The sequence below is a fragment of the Lepidochelys olivacea genome (assembly GCF_965140295.1).
Source record: "Lepidochelys olivacea isolate rLepOli2 genome assembly, chromosome: 3".
Taxonomy (NCBI): Eukaryota; Metazoa; Chordata; order Testudines; family Cheloniidae; genus Lepidochelys; species Lepidochelys olivacea.
Window position 1 is genome coordinate 167,210,580 of NC_140413.1, and position 22,143 is coordinate 167,232,722.

At 39.4% G+C, this 22,143-nt stretch overlaps 1 protein-coding gene across 1 annotated transcript in view; it reads right to left on the minus strand.

Annotated features, from left to right (window-relative positions):
- RPS6KC1 (ribosomal protein S6 kinase C1) overlaps nt 1–22,143 on the minus strand; it is a 108,632-nt gene that overhangs the window by 59,838 nt on the left and 26,651 nt on the right. Inside the window, exons 5-7 of the mRNA XM_084624180.1 lie at nt 20,585–20,678; nt 15,689–15,748; nt 14,489–14,857 (exon numbers count right to left, since the gene is read on the minus strand). Of these exons, the coding sequence (XP_084480306.1) occupies nt 14,489–14,857; nt 15,689–15,748; nt 20,585–20,678 (523 nt within the window). The remainder of the gene's footprint in view (nt 1–14,488; nt 14,858–15,688; nt 15,749–20,584; nt 20,679–22,143) is intronic.

Consider the following 22,143-nt stretch of genomic DNA (forward strand, 5'->3'; position numbering starts at 1 on the left):
TGTTAGTCTCTAAGGTGCCACAAGGACTCCTCGTTTTGTTTTTTGTTTTTTTTAAAAGAGTTGCATTTCATCTGATCAGTATCAAAGCTCTCCCCACATCCCACCCCATTCACTGGGATGAAATCAGCCATGTCATTTTAAATGTTTACAAACTGTGCTGCAGAAGCAAGATATAAAAGTGTGGTAATGATGATGACAGAGACCTTTGAATAAAAACCCTTCGAGATTCCTCCTCTTTTTCGCTCTCTCTCTTTGCATTTGCTACAGAGCAGCTGTGCCTCACACAGATTCACATGAATGAAAATATTAAGGCGAGAAACCACTCACTTAGTTTATTTTCCATATGACTCTCCTGTAATTATTTTGTAAACTCTTCACACAACAATATATAAAAACATCTGCAAAAACAGGTAATTAATGTGTCAAGCCAAACTAATGCATTTTTATGGTGTCCATGCTTCGTCAACTGTAATTAGAACTCTTTTTAAGCAAATGATGATGTGTTTGTTGCAATGTGCAAGTGGTTATTTTAGATGCTCTGTTTACTGTTACCGCAAACAGAATATAAAAACTCTACAGCTACTTCGCTGCGCATAAGCCTCCATCTAAACAAGCAGAAGCAGTCTGCTCCCTCATTTCCCAACAGCTTTGTATATTCCCAAGTAATAAAATACATTTCTTAAAATCAAACTTGGTGTTAGATCAGCTGGCCAGGACACCTCTGACCCATTAGCGGTACTCTATAAATACAGGATAATAAGCCAGCAGCTAGCTATTTAGATTTTTAAGAATTATTTAACTCAGACACTCACAAAAAAAGAAATTCTCAACAATATTCAAATAATCTGGAGGGTCTGACATAGACAAAGAGCATAAATATTGGATACCATGCCCCTTCTTAGTCACCCTGTGGTCAACTGATGAAAAATGAGATATATAGGCGCAAAAAGCATTTTCACAGAATAATTACAAGAGGTAGCACATGGGATACTAGGAATATTATGAAGAATATCTGGGTTCTAACATGCAGTGAATATATCTTTCAATTGTCAATCTGCTGGATGTCGATGTGCTGGCTACTCAAACCCCAGCTGGTTACTTGTTTAGTCAGAAGATCCTCTTAGATATAAAAAGGAATTATGTTGAGGTGTTGGCAATGAGCTATTGAAAATGACTTTATAAAATAAACTTGTATTTAAAGTTTACAGATCAGAAAAGGCCTATAGGTAAACATGTACCTTGATCAAAAAGTCCTTTTGGTAACCTCAAAATGTGCTTCAAATACTTGCAAGAAGTGCCCTGCAACTTGCGTCATTAGACATTTGAGTGACATGCTGCATTTCCCCAAGGATACTGGACAGCATGGACTAAGATGGAAGATTCAGATTGCCCAGGTAGATAGGTAAGTAGCAGGTACTAACAGAAAGAGGAAGAAAAAAGAAATCACTGAAAAGGTCTGCAAGACGTTTAAAGTTAGATGTATACAGCATCATAGGGTCAACAAATGGCTTATCCCCCATATAGAGAGATGCAACCAACAAGCTTTGAAAAAGGCACAGTAATCAAAAGGAGGGTGCCAGCAAACAACAAGTATAACATAAGGTCAGAAATGCGCTCTCTCTCGCTCTCTCTTTCTCATTTCCTTCTCTCACCAACTGTCTAACAACCTCCAAGCCTCCACCTGTCTCATAAGTAATATATTATAAATCAGTTCTTTCTGACGCAAGCACATCATGCCTTCGTACATGCAGGAGTTTGGTTGTACCTTCATTTACCTCACAAGAAGAAAAACACCTTTAGGGCTTCTTCTCTGCTGTTCGGTATACTTAATGCTTTATATCTTCAAGGGACTGCAGACATGTTAACTATTGTAATTAATACAGCAGAGATGAAGTATTATTTTGATGTGAAAAAGAAAGGTTAAGCAACTTGCCTAAGGACACAGTAAATTAGCGGCAGACTCAGGATTAGAAATCAGAAGTTTCTAATTCCCGATCTTATACTTAGTCCAACAGACCCACACTGTTTCTCTCTTGGCAAGTGGGAAGACAAGGCCATCTCCTCTCCCTCCATTCCCCCCCCTCCTTTAAAAAAAAAAAAAAAACATGCTAGACTAGAGTGCCATGTTTGGCTGCTAAAGAGCAAAAGGGAGAAAAAGTGAAAACTTGTTCTGAAGATTAAAATACAAGCTTCCAAATGAACATCCATTTCAAAACCTGCTCATCTCTCCCACTCAGATCCACTATCATACTTAAAATACACTGGGAACTTTTAGATCTTGAAGTGCTTTACAAAGGTGGGTAAACCCCATTAGCCTCATTTAACAGATTGGAGTAATTCAGCTACACAGCTGTTCAGACACTTGCCCAAAATCACACAGCCAATCATTGGCAGACGCAGGATTAACACTCTGGTCTACCGACTGGCCCATGCTTCCATCAGAGATACGCCTGCCTACTTCTTGGCCACAATTACGGTCACCTTTGATTCCCATCCCTGGAAAAAAGGGCAGGTAGATTAAGGGTCACATCTTAAAAAAAACACGGCCCTTCATGAGAATCACTAAGTGCATCCAGGAATGGGGAAAAGAATCAGATTCAAAGAGAAGATACCAGCTAGGTGAGAAATTGCTGTTGCCTAATTATGCACCTGAATCTCCTGCACAGATGCAATGCCAATTGAAGGACACTAGAAATAGTATATTTCCTTATCACTTAAATAATATCACTTATCAAATAACTTTGATGCAACATATATGATGGAATATATCCAGTTATCCTGGATTTGGAAAACCTGTTGACTGGACAGAAGCACTACAAAAGCAGGAAAAATACATAATATACATCTTCAGAGACTCCAATAATTCCTCTAGCACAACCAAAATTGACATCAGGATATTTTTATGGTACAAACTAAGCAGGAAAAAACCTCAAACACACACACACACACACACACACACACACACACACATCCCCTTTATACATCATAAAACACAAATCTGTTTGTTTTGTTTTTTTTAAAAAAAAACCTTTGCAGGTCACCATTAACTTTGTTTTTTTATACACGTTAACAGTGAAGAAACTTGCCATGGGCTCAGAAACTAGAACCCCTTGTTTCCAGTAATTCAAGAGATAATATCCATCCAGATATAGACTTGAGCCCCCCTGCACATTTTTTAAGAATGAAGACTGCGGTCTCTATTAATGTGACCACTGAACAAACCTACACTTTTCTCAACCAGTTGGTGAGCCAGGGGAGGCTACCCCACCTAAGTAGGTTATATTATATATATATATATATATATATATATATATATATATATATATACACACACACATAAATAAAATACTACATAAATCTTTATAGTTCAGACCAAACCTCCAGTTTAAAAATAAGTCAGTCAACGTTCCAGAATGAGCTTGGTCCATCTCTTGCAAGATGAGACAATCGCGTTGGAGCATCCCATTTCAGGAAGTGAGATTCGTGAGCTATTTATTCTTGTGAAGGAAAAACAGATGCACTCCAAATGGATCTGATTTACAATTAAAGATCAAACTAAACAATCACCTCTTCTACCAAGAATGTACAAGGAATGTTACGAAAAAAGAATAACCTTGCAAGCTCCTTGAGAGACGCTCCTATGTGCATCACTGAAACCAAACAGAACCACTTCTGTTCACCTCAGAGACCAGCACAGCCATCAAAGTTAGATTTTTACATTATTGCCAGGGCCCTAGCCTAGAGAAAAGAAGGGCCTGGTTTTTTTCCCCCAGAGTGATTCATGGCAATTGATTGAGTTTCAAGTTAGAACATTCCACTGCTGTAATTTTTAGAAGGCATACTTTGCAGGTACCACAAAAGACGTGGGAGAGTAATACACAGATGCCTCATACCACGCAGGAAAATCATTTGATTGCACTGAGCTTTTGGAAATAGTAGCCCAAGTGAGATTTGGAGGAGGGGAGACATTCCATGTCTCCACCTTCCAGTCTTCACAGTGCTGCCGGGGCCCAAGATTTATCAGATAAATATCAGATCACTTTCATTTTTGCTAGAAAATCATCTAATCAGATGATGTCCTCTCTCTCCCCTGTCCTCAACTATCTGCAGTAAACCTCAGCACACGACAAGGACATTTCCACAGAAGGAATAAGACCAACAAGCTACCATTATCTCTCTACTGATATGTTATTGCTTCTAGGTATCTCATACCCTTCTGTTTTCTCTCTCATGACTACTCAAATATTTTAGACCATATCAGGATTTAAGAACCAACCAGAAGAGGTTGGAAGTTTCTTCTCTTAAAGAATCATACCAGGAATTTGATGGAGGATCTGTCTATGCAATTCCTCCCAAACTCCAATTATTGGGCCATTGATTGAAACAGTAAAACTTTTTTCAGATGCTAAAAGCTTGAATAAGTCACTCATAATCACCCAATGTAACAGTTAAATACTCTTTGTTATATAAACAAGTTTCTCTATGTCCTTCACCGCCACCCCATATATATCCCCCAGCTTGATTATTGGATTTTTCAAAGAATGCCTCCGTTTTCCCACAGAGTAATAAAATGCAAGGGGGGAAGCCTTAAAAGACTTATCCTTCCCACAGTGAAAGGAGGTTTAGCAACACCTTCCTCATTAGTGGGTAACCCAGCTGTTATTTTTGCTTATCTGGTTTGAGGACCTCTATTTTTATTAGTGCAAACACTTCTTACCTCATACGAATGAGACTGCTATCTCCTTATTAACCAAACAAACTCGTGCACACCGTAAGTGAACATGCAATTTGTAAATCTTGACACTGTGGCCACTATTCTGTAGCCCTGAAATTTCAAGCACACTTCTGGGAAATTTGTTTCAGGAATGGGAGGAGGAGCTGAGTCACGAACAAGTCCCCCTGAACGCCACAGCAAGCTAGAATGCTTTTTAATTTGACTGCATAATTAGTTGCTGGACATGTTGGCAGCTGTCAAGGAGGCAGCTAGTAATTTCAGCACCTGGAAGCAGCTTGGGATGGAGGATGAGCACATACGCTAGCAGTTTGTTAATGATCAGCATTGAAACAGTTAATGTTGACATTTTGCCTTCTTCGGGTTTCAGAGTAACTAACTGATTGAGATAATAGTGCAGTTCACTTTTTTGAGTTATTTTTTCTCGCTATCTGCAGACTTCATCGGTTATCTACGCAACCGTGAAGAACAGCATATTTTTAAGTGAAGCCTTAAAGTCTGAAGCACAAATCTGTGGCATCAAGTGGACTCCCTGGAACACAGAACCCTCATAACTTTCCAGGACAAACATTTGGGTTCTTTTAAGGACTCTGAGTACACCACATTTAATGCATGTTTACCTAGGTATTTAGAACCCATATACCTTGAATGAAGGTACCAACTCCAACTCAGACAGTGAAACAAAATTTAACCCACCAATGGGTTATCACAAATCTGAACAGAGTATCTGGAAAAATATGTAGAAATAAGTGCAAAGGTTAAGGCTACCTAGGAAAGTGTTCTGCATATGGAGTGCTCAAGTGACTAACAGGCAGGTATCAGTTAAGAACCACAAATTTCACAGTACATACAAGACATAGCTTTTCAAAAGTTTTATTCATAGGAGTATCTCACTTCAGATAAAAATGTTTCTTGCATTCATAACTGTGTTAAACAGGACAGAAGCTGGTAATCTGTAGTATGTGTGTAAATGTCCAAAGAAACCTGTGATCTGGTCATGTGAGGCAAACCTAGCTAGCATCTGCATTCACACTGAGCTCTGGCTCTATTTCCCATTGAGCAGTTAACAACAAAAAATAATCAGTCAAACTACATGGATTCTACAATGGAAGAAACATCCCTGGATACTCTTCTGTTAAAAAAATAAAATCTGGAACCTACATCAGCACAAAAACAGAAGGAGAAGCAGCAGCCTCCTAGCACTGATAAGAAAACAAAATGGTGCCAGCAGCAGCATGTCCTCCAACACTAGCAACACAGAAACAGGAGACAGCTTTGGCAGCCAAAATAGTGGACGTAGTTACACAGAACCTTACCAGAGAAATGAAAAACGAAATGTTTCCAAGCCTCTCTTCAGTCTGTTCTCGGGGGGCGTTCTACTAAACAGAGAAATATGACTGAAAGTCAGTGAATGTGACACCAAACTTGTTACAGGTCAGAGGAAATCCAACAGGAGTTTGAAGACACACTCCTGACTCCAAGAAAGAAGCTACAACAGCCTGAAGAATGAGGAATTGTAGGAAGGGGGGGGGGGGGAGGAAGGAGAGAGATTCATATTACAGTACTCCCAGAAGGTAGTGAACTGCCTAATCCTACTTCTCTCTGTTTTCTTTTTATTTGAAGACTAGCTTCCCACTTACTTGAAGTTTCAACAAAAATTGCAAACCCAAAACTGAAAGAGTAGACCGTACACTCCTCCTAAAAGGCTACAACTCATGCTGGCCCAGCCCCACAGCTGTGAAGACAAGCTGTTTTAAGCCGCTATGGGGAAAGAAAAAAAAAAAGGAACTACTCCTCTACGCAATGGCATGAGCATGTTTCTTCCAAGATGTCTCTGTAGGATTTCACACTACGCAGACTTTAAGCCAGTAAGGAACATCATCAGGCAATATGGTTACAGATGCAGCCCCATCTATCCAGCTTCTTTAAAAATCTTCACCAGGAATGAACATAAAACCCTCACAAGAATCCTTAGATTCTGAGAACTGTTTACACCTTCAACACAGAGATAAGCTCTTCGCTATATTAAAATCAGGTATTCTAGTATTTGTATATTCTGCTGCTTACCAGAAAGTACTATAGGTGGGGATGGGCCTGGATAATTGAGACTAAAAATCACCAGATTTAAATCTGTATTTTGCATTGGTTTACATAAATTGAGGAGCAGGGATTAATTTTTTATGCAAAACTGTGTAGGAAGCCCACTTCAGTAGCTAGGAGGTGGAAATAAACTATTCAGTCGGTTGCTTTTAGGACACCAAAGTTTATACTTTTTATTAAAAAAAAAAAAAATACATTGCTTGTTTCTGTATTCAACAAGGTCACGTAGCACCAGACCGGACCTCAAACCCATACCCAATTTTCCTTCACCAGTAAAGGCTTACCTCAAATGACACCACTCAATGAGGCATTAAACTCTACAGGCAAAACCTCCGGTTACTACACCTTAAGATACCAGACATACTAGACTAGATCTATTTCTTCTATCTATATTATATTCTGAAAGTTGTGTGGCATCCCTAACAGATCCAAGAATAATCTCCAATCATGCTGCCCTGTTCCTCTGAATAGATGATTTAAACCCTAATCTTCCCCCATCAAAAGCGGAGGTAACATTTTAAACTGGAAAGTTAGTTCGTTTCCAAAATGGCTAGAAATATCATCTAGAGGTCTAAAAATATTACGCACCTAAGGCAACCCTATTTCATTTTTTGTGGGAATGCCTCATTATATATAAATTTCTGGGTTGAAGTTCAAAATGACATTCAAATCGTATTTGTACCTTTCATTCCAGCTCTGTTTGTTGGATATCAGCAAAACTAATGTAAGTGGGTATACAACTGATATTATCAAAATTAGGGCTGTTGATTAATTGCCGTTAACTCATGCGATTAACTCAAAAAATTAATCATGATTAAAAAATGAATTGCGATTAATCGCAGTTTTAATTGCACTGTTAAACAATAGAATACCAATTGAAATTCATTAAATATTTTGGATGTTTTTCTACATTTTCAAATGTATTGATTTCAATTACAATACAGAATACAAAAAGTGTAGTGTACAGTGCTCACTTTATATTACTTTTATTACAAATATTTGCACTGTAAAAATGATAAAAGAAATAGTATTTTTTAATTCACCTCATACAAGTACCATAGTGCAATCTCTTATTCGTGAAAGCGCAATTTACAAATGTAGATTTTTTTTTGTTACATAACTGCACTCAAAAACAAGACAATCTAAAACTTTAGAGCCTACAAGTCCACCCAGTCCTACTTCATGTTCAACCAATTGCTCAGACAAACAAGTTTGTTTACATTTACAGGAGATACTGCTGCCTGCTTCTTATTTACAATGTCACCTGAAAGCGAGAACAGACATTTCCATGGCACTTTTGTAGCCTGCATTGCAAGGTATTTATGTGCCAGATATGCTAAACATTCGTATGCCCCTTCATGCTTTGGCCACCATTCAAGAGGACATGCTTCTATGCTGATGGCACTTGTTAAAAAAATAATGTGTAAATTAAATTTGTGACTGAACTCCTTGTATGTCTCCTGCTCTGTGTTTTACCTGCATTCAGCCATATATTTCATGTTATAGCAGTCTCAGATGATGACTCAGCACATGTTGTTTGTTTTCAGAACATATTCACTGCAGACTTTACAAAACGCAAAGAAGGTTCCAATGTAAGATGTCTAAAAATACCTACAGCACTCAACCCAAGATTTAAGAATCTGAAGTGCCTTCCTAAATCTGAGAGGGATGAGGTGTGGAGCATGCTTTCAGAAGTCTTAAAAGAGCAGCACTCCGATGCAGAAAATATAGAACCCGAACCAACAAAAAAGAAAATCAACCTTCTGCTGTTGACATCTGACTCAGTTGGTCTGTACTGCTTTGGATCATTAGTGAGCAAAACTCATCATCAGCATGGAAACATGTCCTCTAGAATGGTGGTTGAAACATGAAGGGACATATGAATCTTTAGCACATGTGGCATGTAAATATCTCGCAACGCCGACTTCAACAGTACCATGCAAATGCCCATTCTCACTTTCAGGTGACATTGTAAACAAGAAGCGGGCAGCATTATCTTCTGCAAATGTAAACAAACTTGTTTCTCTGAGCAATTGGTTGAACAAGAAGTAGGACTGAGTGGACTTGTATGCTCTAAAGTTTTACATTGTTTTGTTTTTGAATGCAGTTATTTTTTGTACATAACTACATTTGTAAGTCCAGCTTTCATGATAAAGAGATTGCACTACAGTGAATTGAAAAATTAAGTGAATTGAAAAATACTATTTCTTTTATTTTTACAGTGCATTTATATTAAAATATACTGTAAAAAATAAACTGTACACTTTGTATTTAATTCTACACAAGAGCACTGTACACTGTGTATTCTGTGCTGTAACTGAAATCAGTATATTTGAAAATGTGAAAAACATCCAAAAATATTTATATAAATGGTATTCTATTATGATTTAACAGTCCAATTATTTTTTAATCGCTTGACAGCCCTAATCAAAATGTTTTCCCTGACACCAGAAGCTTATCCATAGTTTGTGGATAGCCAATGAAAACTAGTGTCCAAGACCTGGCAGATAGAACTAATTAATTATCTTAAGATCTATTTATGATCTACAAGGACACCACACAAATTGTATGCATCATGGTTTATTTAATCAGATGCTCAGCCTTGAAGACTACACTGTACAAATGCTCACTCCACACAACCAAGACTGTTCATCATTCAGATATATACACATGCAAGTGAAGAATGTACAGTCCCAAAGTGGAACAAGCATTCCAGATCTACCATAGATTAGGTATATAATCTTCCTCCAGATTTTCATGTATAACTTGGAGACCTGTAAAAAAGGGTTAGCTATTAGTCCTTACTTTTTCAACCTAATAGGACAGATTCTGTCACCCTTACTCATGTATCTGGTTCCCCTCTATCTCTGTATCTTTCTTGCCTCACCATCTTAGGCACTGTCGGCTTTTTTAGGTTAAAATAAGTAATCATGTTTAACTATCTGCTCCCCATACATCTCAACTTGTCGACGCCCAACTGGGGTATAATTTGGGATGGTCACACAATAAGGAAAGAACTGAAGAGATGGGATTAATTTCTCTAGTACAAATAGCATTTTCTGTTACCTCAGCCTCCCAGTTAGTTTCTTACTAATGTAAATTATGTCCAGCAAGAAGAATGAAGGGACACCAGCTTCATAGTTAACTCTGGGACTAAAATGACCAAAGTCCTCAAAATGAGGGACAGCTGGGAAGCACAAGGCTTGCTGTTGCTGATTTTTTTTTTTTTGTTCATGTAATTCATCATCAACAGGCCTGAAGCAACACAGACTGTTCACCATGCTAACAAAATAAAGAAATAGCCATATCTGTCAGCCAAACTAGTTCTGAAGCCGCACCAGTGGGATTCCACTTCAGGAGAGGGGGAGAGGGATGCAAACAGCCATTGCTGCCCACTGTACGCCATGGAACCGTGCTGCAATAAGTACTCTATCCATTTCAGTCTGGAGGTGTACTTAGAGTACAAGAGATACTACTGCAGCCCATGGGCTCTGGTGCCATTTCGAGCCTGGGCACAGGTTATAGAATTTCATCTCTTTATGCACATGGGCTGTGCATGAACAAAATTTGGCCTAAGATGTTTATTGTATTGATGCCCAGAGCAAAAATAGTACAGCTAGTTCTCAGAATTTAACACTGTCATACAACCCCCTTTATTCCCTGAAAGGCACCCCGATCAGTTTTCTTGCCAGGACAGTAAACTGAACACTAAAGATTTCATGCTAAAATGTCACAGAAGAGTAACAGGGGAAGATACAAGTGTGTTGCTAACAATGCAGTTAACAGAACCCTGCTTTCCACTGTATACACAAAGGAAACTGAAAACCAAGTCAACATCCTTATCTCCTTGGCTTCAGCACATGCAGAATTTTTCACCTCTGGGATTAGTGCCATAAAGTCAAAGGGCTGAAGAGTCATCAGGTATGTCAGATTTTCCATTTACAGAGACTGCCTTTACGGAAGAGCAGACAAATTATAGCTATTTATCATCGGCTAAGGAATTGCAAGTCTGCAAGATTAAAGTAATTCATGTAATAACTTCAAGAATATTTACAGTTAGGAACATGGGCAATACCATTGGGACAGGTCAGAAGCACGAGTGAGTATACCTTATACCAAATCAATAGGAGCGCTTAACAACAGGATAAAAAGAAACTTAAATTCCAGGTCTGTGATGCCAAGTTACTAAACTACAATATGAAAAGCAGTCAGAGGGAACTTCCAAACAGAAGGGATTGACTGTTTGCTACATAGATTGCATTTTGTGATTCTGCTTTTTAAGCGTCAATTTCTATTTTCTTGGTGCCACCAAGTGGCAGCATTCTGAATTGTCACTTTATATGGAAAGGACACCTTCAATCTAATAGTGTCAAATCTGAGACGACAGGCCACACACATTATGTAGTGATGGCATGTGGGGAAAAAGGAAAAAAAAAAAAACCCACCCTAAGATCGGATAACTGTTTTGGCTGGCCTGGAAAGAGACACAAAATGAAGATATTCTGTAAGTAAACCACGAACTATTGACACCCAAGACATTTACAAAGGATTTTAACATGCATATCACTAATACATGCATGTTTTTGACCACGTGAGATATATGTTGGAAAAGATAATAAGCATGTTTTATGAGTCAGAGTTAAGATTATTATTGCAATGTAGAGTGAATATTCACTTGTCAATATTAACAGTAACAGCATATTTTAAATGAAGATATACTGACATAAGTATCTCCAGGGCTAGTTAAGAATATGATGAATTCAAACCCTTCAGAGAGATTAGAGAGTTACAGCACAGTCGTTTAATCTGTGGGTTGGGGGCCACCTGTGTCCCTCAAAGGAGACTGTAATAAGAAAATATGTATTTTATTAGGAATGGAAAAGATGTTCTCTGAACCACACCCTGGAATTTTGAAACTGAAATATTTGAATTAGCTGTGTCACTGTGGCAAAGAGGCTGGGGACTTCTCTGCCAGGCTGTGAGAGCCCCAGAAAGAACTGGATACAAGTTCAGCTGGCTCTACCTGAGCCTAGGGGGAGTGTCTAGCAAAGGATGACTTCTCTCTTTCATCCCACCCTCACAGAGGAGATGACAAGCTCAGAACCAGCAACCAGTTACAGCTCCCAGGTTCTCTGCCCCAGCCTAGTTTAGAGCAATTTAGGGGCTGCTCTAACCTGAATTAGCTGGCTATGGTCTCCAAGGAATTACATACCAGCTGGAGATGGACAGAATGATACACACTCCAATCACTTTCCGTCCCTGATCCCCAATCCCTGGCACAGAGAGCCTGTCATATAGGAAAAGTAAAGTGTAGGTAACAGCTATGCTAATTCTGCACCCACACAGAAATCCCCCATGTTGGGGGGGTATCCCCAGCATGGAGTTGCAGCTGGTTACTACTCCCTTTGTGCTGCCCAAGTGGTAGAAAGGAAGCAAAAAAAGGGCAGAAAATCTGCCGAAAACCATTAGGATGATAAGAATGACCATACTGAGTCAGACCAATGGTCATCTAGTCCAACGGCCTGACTTCCAACAGTGTTTAGTGCCCAGTGCTTTAGAGGGAATGAACAGAATAATGGAATTACCAGGTGATCCATCCCCCCCATCATCCAGCCCCAGTTTCTAGCAATCAGAGCTTTAGGGACACCTGAAGCATGGAGTTGCATCCCTGACCATTCTCGCTAATAGCCATTGATGAACCTATCGTCGATGAACTTACCTAATTCTTTTTGAATCTTGTTATACTTTTGGCCTTCACAGCATCCCCTGGCAACCAGTCCCACAGGTTGATAGTGTGTGAAGAAGAACTTCCTTATGTTTGTTTTAAGCCTGCAGCCTGTTAATTTCATTGAGTGACCCCTGATTCTTGTGTTATGTAAAGGGGTAAATAATGCTTCCTTATTCACTTTCACCACGCTTTCTGGGACCCTTTGACTTTTTTGAAATAATGTTTGGCCATCAGGCTGAAAATCCTGGATATCAATGGATTAGAGAATAAGATTGGGAATTAGGACTGTTGCTAGGTAGCTGTACAAAGAGATAGGAAATATGAGAGAGAGTAGGAGAAAGCAAGAAATCTCAAGTTCTTAGAGAATACTCTAGCGATTGCAGCAAACTAAGAATTTAAAGGTAGATTTGTCAGAAAGGCCTTTTTATGCTGAAGCTGCAAATGCCTGTTTGAAAGGCCCTTACATTGTGGTTAAAAAGCAGAAGTGGTTATGACAAAATGGAATGTCCTTCAGAAAAGCAATAGTGAAAGGCACATCATCCTAAACGAAAGTGTATTAATAAAGAATGAACAGCAGGGTTGCTACCAACAGATGGATTCCCAACACATTCAACATCCGGAATGAAAAGCATGTTGATAATATGGATAAGTAGGGATAAGATGCCATTGAAAAGCTATGACGTGCCGTCATCCTAATGACATGACTCCCAGAGAGAAGGAAAGAGGTAGATTTATAAACAGTGAGTTGGCTCATCTCTAGCAGAGGATAAGCACATACTCTTGTCCATCACCTACATTTTCCATCACCTACAATACTATTCCTATTATTTTCTTGTGGCCAGTGTAAAAAGCAGCACATTATGCAACATCCATTCACAGAACCATATAGGGGCCCCTCCAGAGGATCGATGCTGTGTGTCCTTATGAAATACAATAAAAATCTGAAAGCCAGTCTGTCTGGAACTACTGGAGTTAATTTCTGAATCCACCCAGTCGATCTGTGGTTAGGGCTCTGCACTGTCAAATGAGACCTGGACCTGGATTCCAATCTTCTGTTCTCAGCAGGTTAGCGTGGGATGGGAGTACTGCACAGGCTCTGAATTCACTCCTGTACAAAGTCACATGCAACTGCTCTGCTACAATTCCTGCAGCCAGACCAGAAGTTAATACTAATATATTTTAATTTTCATTGGCTTGAAAGGCTGCTGTAATTTGGGGCTTTTGGGGATCAGAGATGGAAGAGAGAAAACCCTTCCTTGAGTGGCAAGCAGGATGTTCTGTTGTTTAACTTCAGCATTTCCAAACTGACATTTTACAGGGATGAGGTCATGTGTGAATACAATTCTGTTCTCCTCTAGCAATGAAAATAGCTCTATAATAAAGAATTTGGAAAACCATTTATATGTATATGCGTCTTTCAGCTAGAGAAGGCAAAAGGGTCTAGTGGACTAGGAAGAAGGCTAGGAGGCAGAAACACTTCTGCTCCCTGATGTGTTTGGAAAGTTAACCTGAGTCTGTTTCCCCATGTGTCAAAAGGGGATAATTAACCCTCAATTAACCATGTAAGTTAAGTTATGTTACAACAGTTCTGCAAATTCTGAGTATTATAGATAATCATTCCCAATGGTACATAAAGAATAATTCATGTGTAATAAAAGGAATATTTACAGGAGTATACTAGACAGAGAAGACAAACTGCAACTCAGCATTTAGATTGTGGTTGTGCTTCAGGTTTGAAAAGAGAACAGGTATTTGACACTCAGCATTACTGTTCGAAAACAGTCTCAGATAAGAAAACACATTTCAGTTCTCAGCTACACATATCATTTGCCATTTAACAGAACCTCTTTAGCACTTACTAAATTGTTGTTATTAATAGAAGACTAACATATCAAAGAAGTCATCCAATGCAGTGGGAAGATCCATACCTTGAACACCTTCCAGGAGCAGATCGACCCCTCTCCGATAAAAGCTAAAGGCAGCTTCATAATCTTCTTCTTCCTCCTTCTTCAAGGCCAGCTTTATCAGCTCCCCCGCTTTCTCCAAGTAATCATGTTTGCCAAGTTTGTGTCTTAAGCTCCCAGTAAACAGACTACGGCTCTCGCTCTCCCTCTCGCCTTCAGGTTTGCTCCACTCACAATCATAAGCAACAGCACCTTGTCCTAAGGATTCTGAAGCAAGGCTGAGACCAAAAGCTCTACTGGGAGAATTTTGGTTGGATGCCATTCCATCATCTAATTCAGCAAGAGAGTCTACATCGACTGTCAAAGAGATGAGGTCACTATCACTGGAGAAACCTGGAAGTATGATCACAAGAGTATACAAAGAAATGAAAGCAGCTAGTATTAGTATTTCTACAAATACTCTGAGAAAATTTCTTTCTTGTTACCCACCATGTATACTCAAGTTAAGCCTCCATAACTTTTGTAGCATCTCTGGTGTAGGTCAGAAGGACTACTGATGATCTGATTTCCTCCTCTACCATAAGTGCCCTTTGGAATTCTCTATCACAAGACTTGCCATTCCTCTTCCATTTTGAATTTCAAACCTACAGACTCTTTACCTCACCTGTTTTTTTGATATATATCATCACAAGACTTCAAGGGTAGAACTAGCGTTATATACCAGCACTCTCTTGGGACCTCAAGATTTTTGAGTTCCTGTGGAAGAAGCCCAATTTTCCCCAAGTTGGCAAAAGGCTTCCAAAAGCAACTCTCAGCCCAAATTCCTCACTATAACAATGAGAATGCAAGGAGAATAAGCAACTAGCAGCCAATCTATACCTGCAGAGCCCACTCTCATTTGGGCTCCTGGAAATTACACAGCTAACCCTACTTGTGTGGAATATGCTACAAAATGAATTCAGGCTGCAACTGTTTACTGTTTAAAAAAAAAAAACACTTCACTTGTTGCTTTAAGTTAGTAAGACTAAGTGGCCCAAGTTGTTAAATTACCAATTAGATATTTGTGACCCATTGGTTTCAAATCAATTTTAATATATAGGTTATCATTTTTCTCTCTGTATATATTATCATGTATAAAAGGCACCAAGTTTCAACTCGAAAAATATTCTTTTTGGTATTTGACTATATGGCAGATATATAAACAAAGCTATTTCTAGATCTCACCTCCACATTCTGATTGGCTGGTAAGCATCACATCATCGAGTCCACTTAAATCCTTTTGAACTAAAAAGGACAGAGGGGAAAGGCATTAGATATATTTTTACATCACAGAATATAAATTAATTTAATATCAAGCAAAGGGAAGAAGAGACTTATTGATGCAGTCTTGTGGCAGATAGAGAAGTGTATCCGAAGCAACTGCACTCAAACCTGCTTTCAGATGTATTCATTTTGGATTGCCAAAACAGCGACATCATCGTAACTATGATTTTAATTCTTTCAATTCCTTGAGGCCTTAAAGGTTTAAAAAGATTAAACAGCAAAGGTGCCTATTTAGGGGAACTACATGAAGCCACAGTACTGCATTAGTGTATCCAAATTCAACTGTGATGATGGCATTTAATCCCAATATAGACTATTCTGCTCCTCCACAATTCTTATGGAAATTTAAGATTTGAGGGACTTGCAAACATGCATACGCTTTAAGACGACGCACAAGCTTTCAATTTGGAAAACAATATTCCAGAATAACATCCTGCACCAGATGTCTGGAATAAGCCATGAACTTGGCACTGCCAGCTGGACCGCAAATGGGAGTTTGTTTTATCATCTTGCCACACATACCCATTGAAGCAATAAATGAATGGGCAAAAGAAAATTCTGAGATAAACCCTGAAGTCTGCTGTCTTGTGCATTATCATTGCAGGCAAGAGATTCTCCACACCACCAGGTAATGTTTCATGACTCAGGTGGTTCTCATAAACAAAAACAAACTCCTTTAGACTTTCTCCAAAGCTCTAGAGACAGAGTTTGGGGGGAAAACCCCACTCACCTTCTCATGAAGGATGAGCAGAATTTTTGCCTAGAAAAGTGGTCTTTGGAGACACTAGTTCCTTTAAGGGGAGTGAGGGGGAAGAGGAGGCAGGAAGTAGAGCCACTCCCATTTGCTCTTTCAGGAAAAAGCCTGGGGGAAGGCAGAGAGAGTGCAGGGCACCATTGTTCTTTTGCAGAAAACAAGGAGCGTGGTACAGACACCACTTCCATTCTAATGGCATGTCTTCACTAGCAACATTAAAGCACTGCCAAGGCAGCACTTTAACATGGCTGTGCAGTTGTGGCACCAGCGCTGGGAGAGAGCTCTCCCAGCCCTGTAAACAGGACCACCCCCACGAGAGGAGTACCTACCAGCACTGGGCGCCTACACTGCCACTGTACAGCGCTGAAACTTGCAGCGCTCAGGGGTGTATTTATTCACACCCCTGAGCGACAAAGTTGCAGCGCTGTAAAGAGGAAGTGCAGACAAGGCATAAGAGAAGCAGGAGGAGGAACAGAGATTGCTGGGAAGCAGAGAGTCTCCTGCGGGTCCTAGAGCTCTGCAAAAGGGAGAGGGCCTGAACTCCTTACCAGGTGGGCAACGGGAGAGCAGACAATTCATTAATAAAGGAGAGTGCACATGGAGAATCTATCATTTGTGCATTTATAGGTGAACCCATAATTTAGGTGCTGAGAGCCCAGAATTTATTAACTGGGGTGGTCAGTTGATTTTGTTTATGGGAAACAGCGATTAGCTAGGAGTGTGGGTTGAAGAAGCATTGATTTATGGGTGAAGTTATGTAGATATGGCAATATATGTTAAATAGGGGTGGTTTTAGATGAGGGGTATACAGGCCCTCCAGACTAGCAGACTTAGTTTTTCCCCCCATTGTAAATAAAGGGTATGTCAACACTGCAAAAACAGACCTGGAGCAACAAATCTTAAAGCCCAGGTCAACTGACTTGGGCTCACTCATACTGCGGGGCTAAAACTAGCAGTGTAGACGTTCCCTCTTGTGCTGAGTCCAGGCTCTATAACCTGGTGAGGGGGTGGATTTCGGATCCTGTGCTCCAGCCAGAACCAGAACATCTACACTACTATTTTTAGTCCCATGCCGCAAACTCTGCGAGCCCAAGTCAGTTGGCCCAGGCTCTGAGACTTGCTGCCACGCGTCTTTTTTTTGGCAGCGTAGACCTACCCATCATCACATCTTTTCCTATTAGTGTCCTGAGAAGTGGATGGCTTAGCTATACTTGCCTGTTTAAAAATAAACAAGAATTTCACAAGAGAGGAAATAATGGTTAAGATGTTAAGAAAGTTCACAAAAATAAGTGACAAGGTCACTTCTGAACTAGTCCTTAGAATATTTCCCAATTTCCAGCTGGATGATACATTGAAACTGTTCTGTGGGTGGGGCAAGGCCATGAATGGATTCATTTTTGGGGAAGAGAAGGTGGCCATGATAATGCATATAGAAAGAAAGACTCCCTAAGTCACTTGTCTAGAGGATTTGGCAATTGGTGTAGGGGGAGAGGTTGGTACGATGTGTATATGTACATGCTTGCAAGGTAGAAGAGGGGCCACTGCTTGTTTGGAGATAAAGGAACATTACACATTTGTACTGTGACGCAGCTAACAGGGGATGAGTACTCAGGGTTAAAAAAAATTAACAGGCCAAATTACCGTACTTGTGTACACCCCATGCAATCCCACTGGGTTCAGTGGGATTGCACATTGCTTATAATGCTGTATTTGGTCCAGTCTAATATTTTCTATGGAGTGAGGTTTCAGAATTAATATGGCATACTATCTGAGCATACTGTTAACATCTACCACCATACAAGTATGAATAATTATTATGAAGGCCATTAACCCTCATCCTTCAAGCATCAGCTACTATGAAGTGATAAATAAAGTTGCAAACAATTGTCCAGGTCTAGCTGAGGAAATTTGCACTCCTCATAAGATTACGGACCACTGCCAGATGCACTGGCTTGTTCTGGTGTAGGCACTCCTCTATTCACATGTAGTTTTCTGCTTGGAATGGAGTTTCAGATGCTGACTCAACCATATTGAAAGATTTCTTCATTTTTATACACAGAACTCCAACAAATGAAATCTTTATACATAAACCATATTGAAAGAAAAAAATCTCTCTCTCCAAGGTACTCTGTTTCAGAAAAAAACTGTACAAAATAGATGTTGATTTTCCTACTCTCTGAACTTTAGAAATGCTTTTTGTTAGGTTGTTCACTCTCTCTCTCTTTGTTGTTAAAATACGTTTTACCTCTGGAAATGAAGCCTCCATCTTTACACCCAGGTTTTGAAACACTGAAGTTAACAGAAGCCAAAATAATGAAATGAATTTAAGTACTAGTCCCCTTCACTGTAGTGTCTAAGTGTCTAAAGAATCATAACCAAGATTTTAAACGGAGGGTGCTTAAAATTAGGCTGTTGAAATCAGCGACCTGACTTTTCAGAAGGGCTGAACATCCAAAGCAGTGTATTTAACATCACTGGGAGCTGTGGCTACTCTGCCCTCCTGAAAACTAAGGCCTCTGATTTCAGGAGCCTAACGTTAGGCACTCTCCACACACACTTTTTTTTTTTTTTAAATAAGATTTGGCCCTTAACTAGTGCACCACGCAGTTTAAAAAGGCAACTGAGAGCCTGCTCATTGATCTAGCAGGGGTCATTGACAATGCCATGCAGGAAACCCAAATTCATCTTCCGAAGCCGGGTTTGCAGGACTGCTACAGAGTCCGCATTTATAGCCCCTGGGAACTAAAGAGTCAAGAGTGAGAGAATGCTACAGATCCTTCATAAGTAAATCCCTTCATCAGTTCCCTTTCAAAAAAGGGAGTCCTAAAATGATTTAAAGGACCCGCAGTCATCCCAAGGCTCCAGAGTGTGTGTGTGGGCGGGAGGTGGCAGAATAGGACTTGGAAGCACTTGCATTTAACAACGTTAAACATGCCTGGAACAGGAATACAAGTCTAGAAGTTTGCATAAATCAGGAGGGGGGGAAAAAGTCACAGTTGAGTACTAGTACTGCCATCTAGAGGATTTGAATATAATTATTTCTCATTTTCAGTGTTGGTTTTGAATTAATTGTTCTATCCCAGTAATCTGGTTAGATTATAGGCTTTAAGAAAGGACAGCAACCTGGAAACTACATTTATGCCTGACAATGTATATCCTGTAGTTGCAAACACTATTGAAAAATACTATATCGGAATAAGAAAATATACTTCTGTATTTTTTCAAGTTTGTTCATTTTCTGCATTCTACAGAACATAGTGTCTAATCAGTTTCAGTTTTTCCTTAATAATCAATGTGTTTCTCCCTTCCTAAAAAGGGCCCTTGTAAATTTCACATGGAGAAGGAGAATGGTCCAGGAGTCAGGGCACTAGCCTAGCACTTGGGAAACATGGGCTCTATTTCTTACTCTGCCGCAGACTTCCTATGTGACCTTAGGCAAGTCAGTCACTTAGCCTTTTCTCTGTCTCAGTTCCTTATCTGTAACATGAGGATCGTACCAGCACTTCCCTACCTCACAGGGGTGTTGTGAAGATAGCTAGACTAAAGGTTGTGAGTCACTCAGCTACTATGATAGAGGCCACATAAATACCTAAAATATAATCAAGTAGCAGAGAGATCCTTGTAAACATTTTACAAAGGAATTTTTAAAAAGGACACACGGTGTGAAGGTTGAACATTGGAATCTGGGGTTTAGAAAAAATAATCAAACAGTGCCCTTTTAAAAGTCATTACCTTTAGATATGATAGCTACCTTCAGGGGCTAAACAGCTCAAGAGTTTGTTCCCTTGTTTGGACAAGCAAAATAGTCAGTCATTATTATATTAGCTTCTGTAAGTTTTAAGAAACTTAAATCAACACATACATAGAATATACTATACAAGTAATTGTGAGACTTAAACATCAAGAGATTCTAAGAAAGGCCACATAACCTGTAGCCTTCTAGCACTGAAAGCTTTTGGAGGGTGTTTTATTTGTTTTTGTTTTTTTTAAATAGCTTATAAAAAAACCAAAGAGGTCAGATTATATCACAGAAGAAAACCAACCCTCAGAACTGCAGTCAGATAAGCTGTCAATCAGGGAATCAGATAAAGGCTCAACAGGACCAATCAATTCAGATCCATCATGCACCTCACCACCCTGAAAAAAGGAAGAAAAATATGCATTTAACTGTTATGTACCAGGTACAGTCTCATTATCGTACAACAGTAAAGGAGGAGGACGTGGTCAATTGGGTTTAAGAGATCTATTCAGCTTCCAATTTGTTTAACTTTAAATCAACTAGTCATTGAACTCAACTAATTGAATAAGCTGAAATGAAGAAAATATTCTCCCTGTATTTGCTGTAGAGGTTACTATTGTCAAAAGCTGGTTCTGCACTGCAACAAACTCTGGTTCCAGATGCTTAGCCAGTGAATTCCACCAGTTCAGAGGTCTGACTTCTTAAAAACGTGGCAGCAAACATGTATAGTAGAACCTCAACGTTACGAACATCTTGGGAATGAAGGTTGTAACTGTGAACAAGATGTTATGGTTGTTCTTTAAATAGTTCACAACTGAACCTTGACTCAATACAGCTTTGAAACTTTCCCTTAATTTTTTAGTAGTTTATGTTTTACACAGAACTGTATTTGCTTGGGGTGGGGGGGTGTTGTCTTTGCTGCTGCCTGATTACATACTTCTGGTTCAAAATAAGATGTGTGGTTAACTGGTCAGTTCGTAACTTTGGTGTTCGTAACTCTGAGGTTCTACTGTACTGTTTAATATTATTTTTGTATTTAATTTAAATTCTTTTAATATATTATAGTAAGTTTATGCCTTAGCATAGGTTTATTTTTAAAAAAACTACTGTATATAATTTTTTTAAAATCCAACTTAAAATAAAAAGAAAAGTCTACTGATCAGACACCGGAAGTCTGGTCACTACAGGTGTGGGAGGAACTGACTCATCACCCAAGCCAGCCTCTACTCAAGTGGCCCTAGCTCCCAGCCCCGGCTTTGCAGGCGAGTCCCTCCTAACCCACGCAGGGAAGGGGGGAGAGGGGAAAAGCAGCAAGTGATGGAGGGAGACGGAAAGAGGAGCAAATGGGCACAGGGCCTCAGGGGGAAGGAGCAGAGGAGGTTCCGGCATTCCTGCTGTAGTGTCCGGTTTTTAAATGTTACAAAGCTGGCAACCGTAAGTACAGATGCTTTTTCTAATTTAAGATGGACACTCAAGTACTTTAGGTCATAAATTTATTTTTCTTAAGCAAGAAAGGGGTTTTTATTGTGTGTTTTTAAACCACACAAAACCTAATCAAAATAGAAATATTTTCAAAAAATAACCCAAGGACAAAATGCAGTTGTTGCAGTACAAGACAACAAAGTGGAACAGTCCAGCCTATTAGCAGTGTCAATACCAAAGCTGGATGTGAATTAAAATAAGCATTTTAAAATTCATTTTTTCATAACGTGTTAAAGGTAAAAATACTCACCTATATGAAGTATGATTTTTATCTTTATATCACTATAAACACATAGGCTCTGAACTTCAGACATCTATGCAATCTCATTGATTTCAATTGGACTATTTATGTATGTAAAAGCGGCAAAGAGTCCTGTGGCA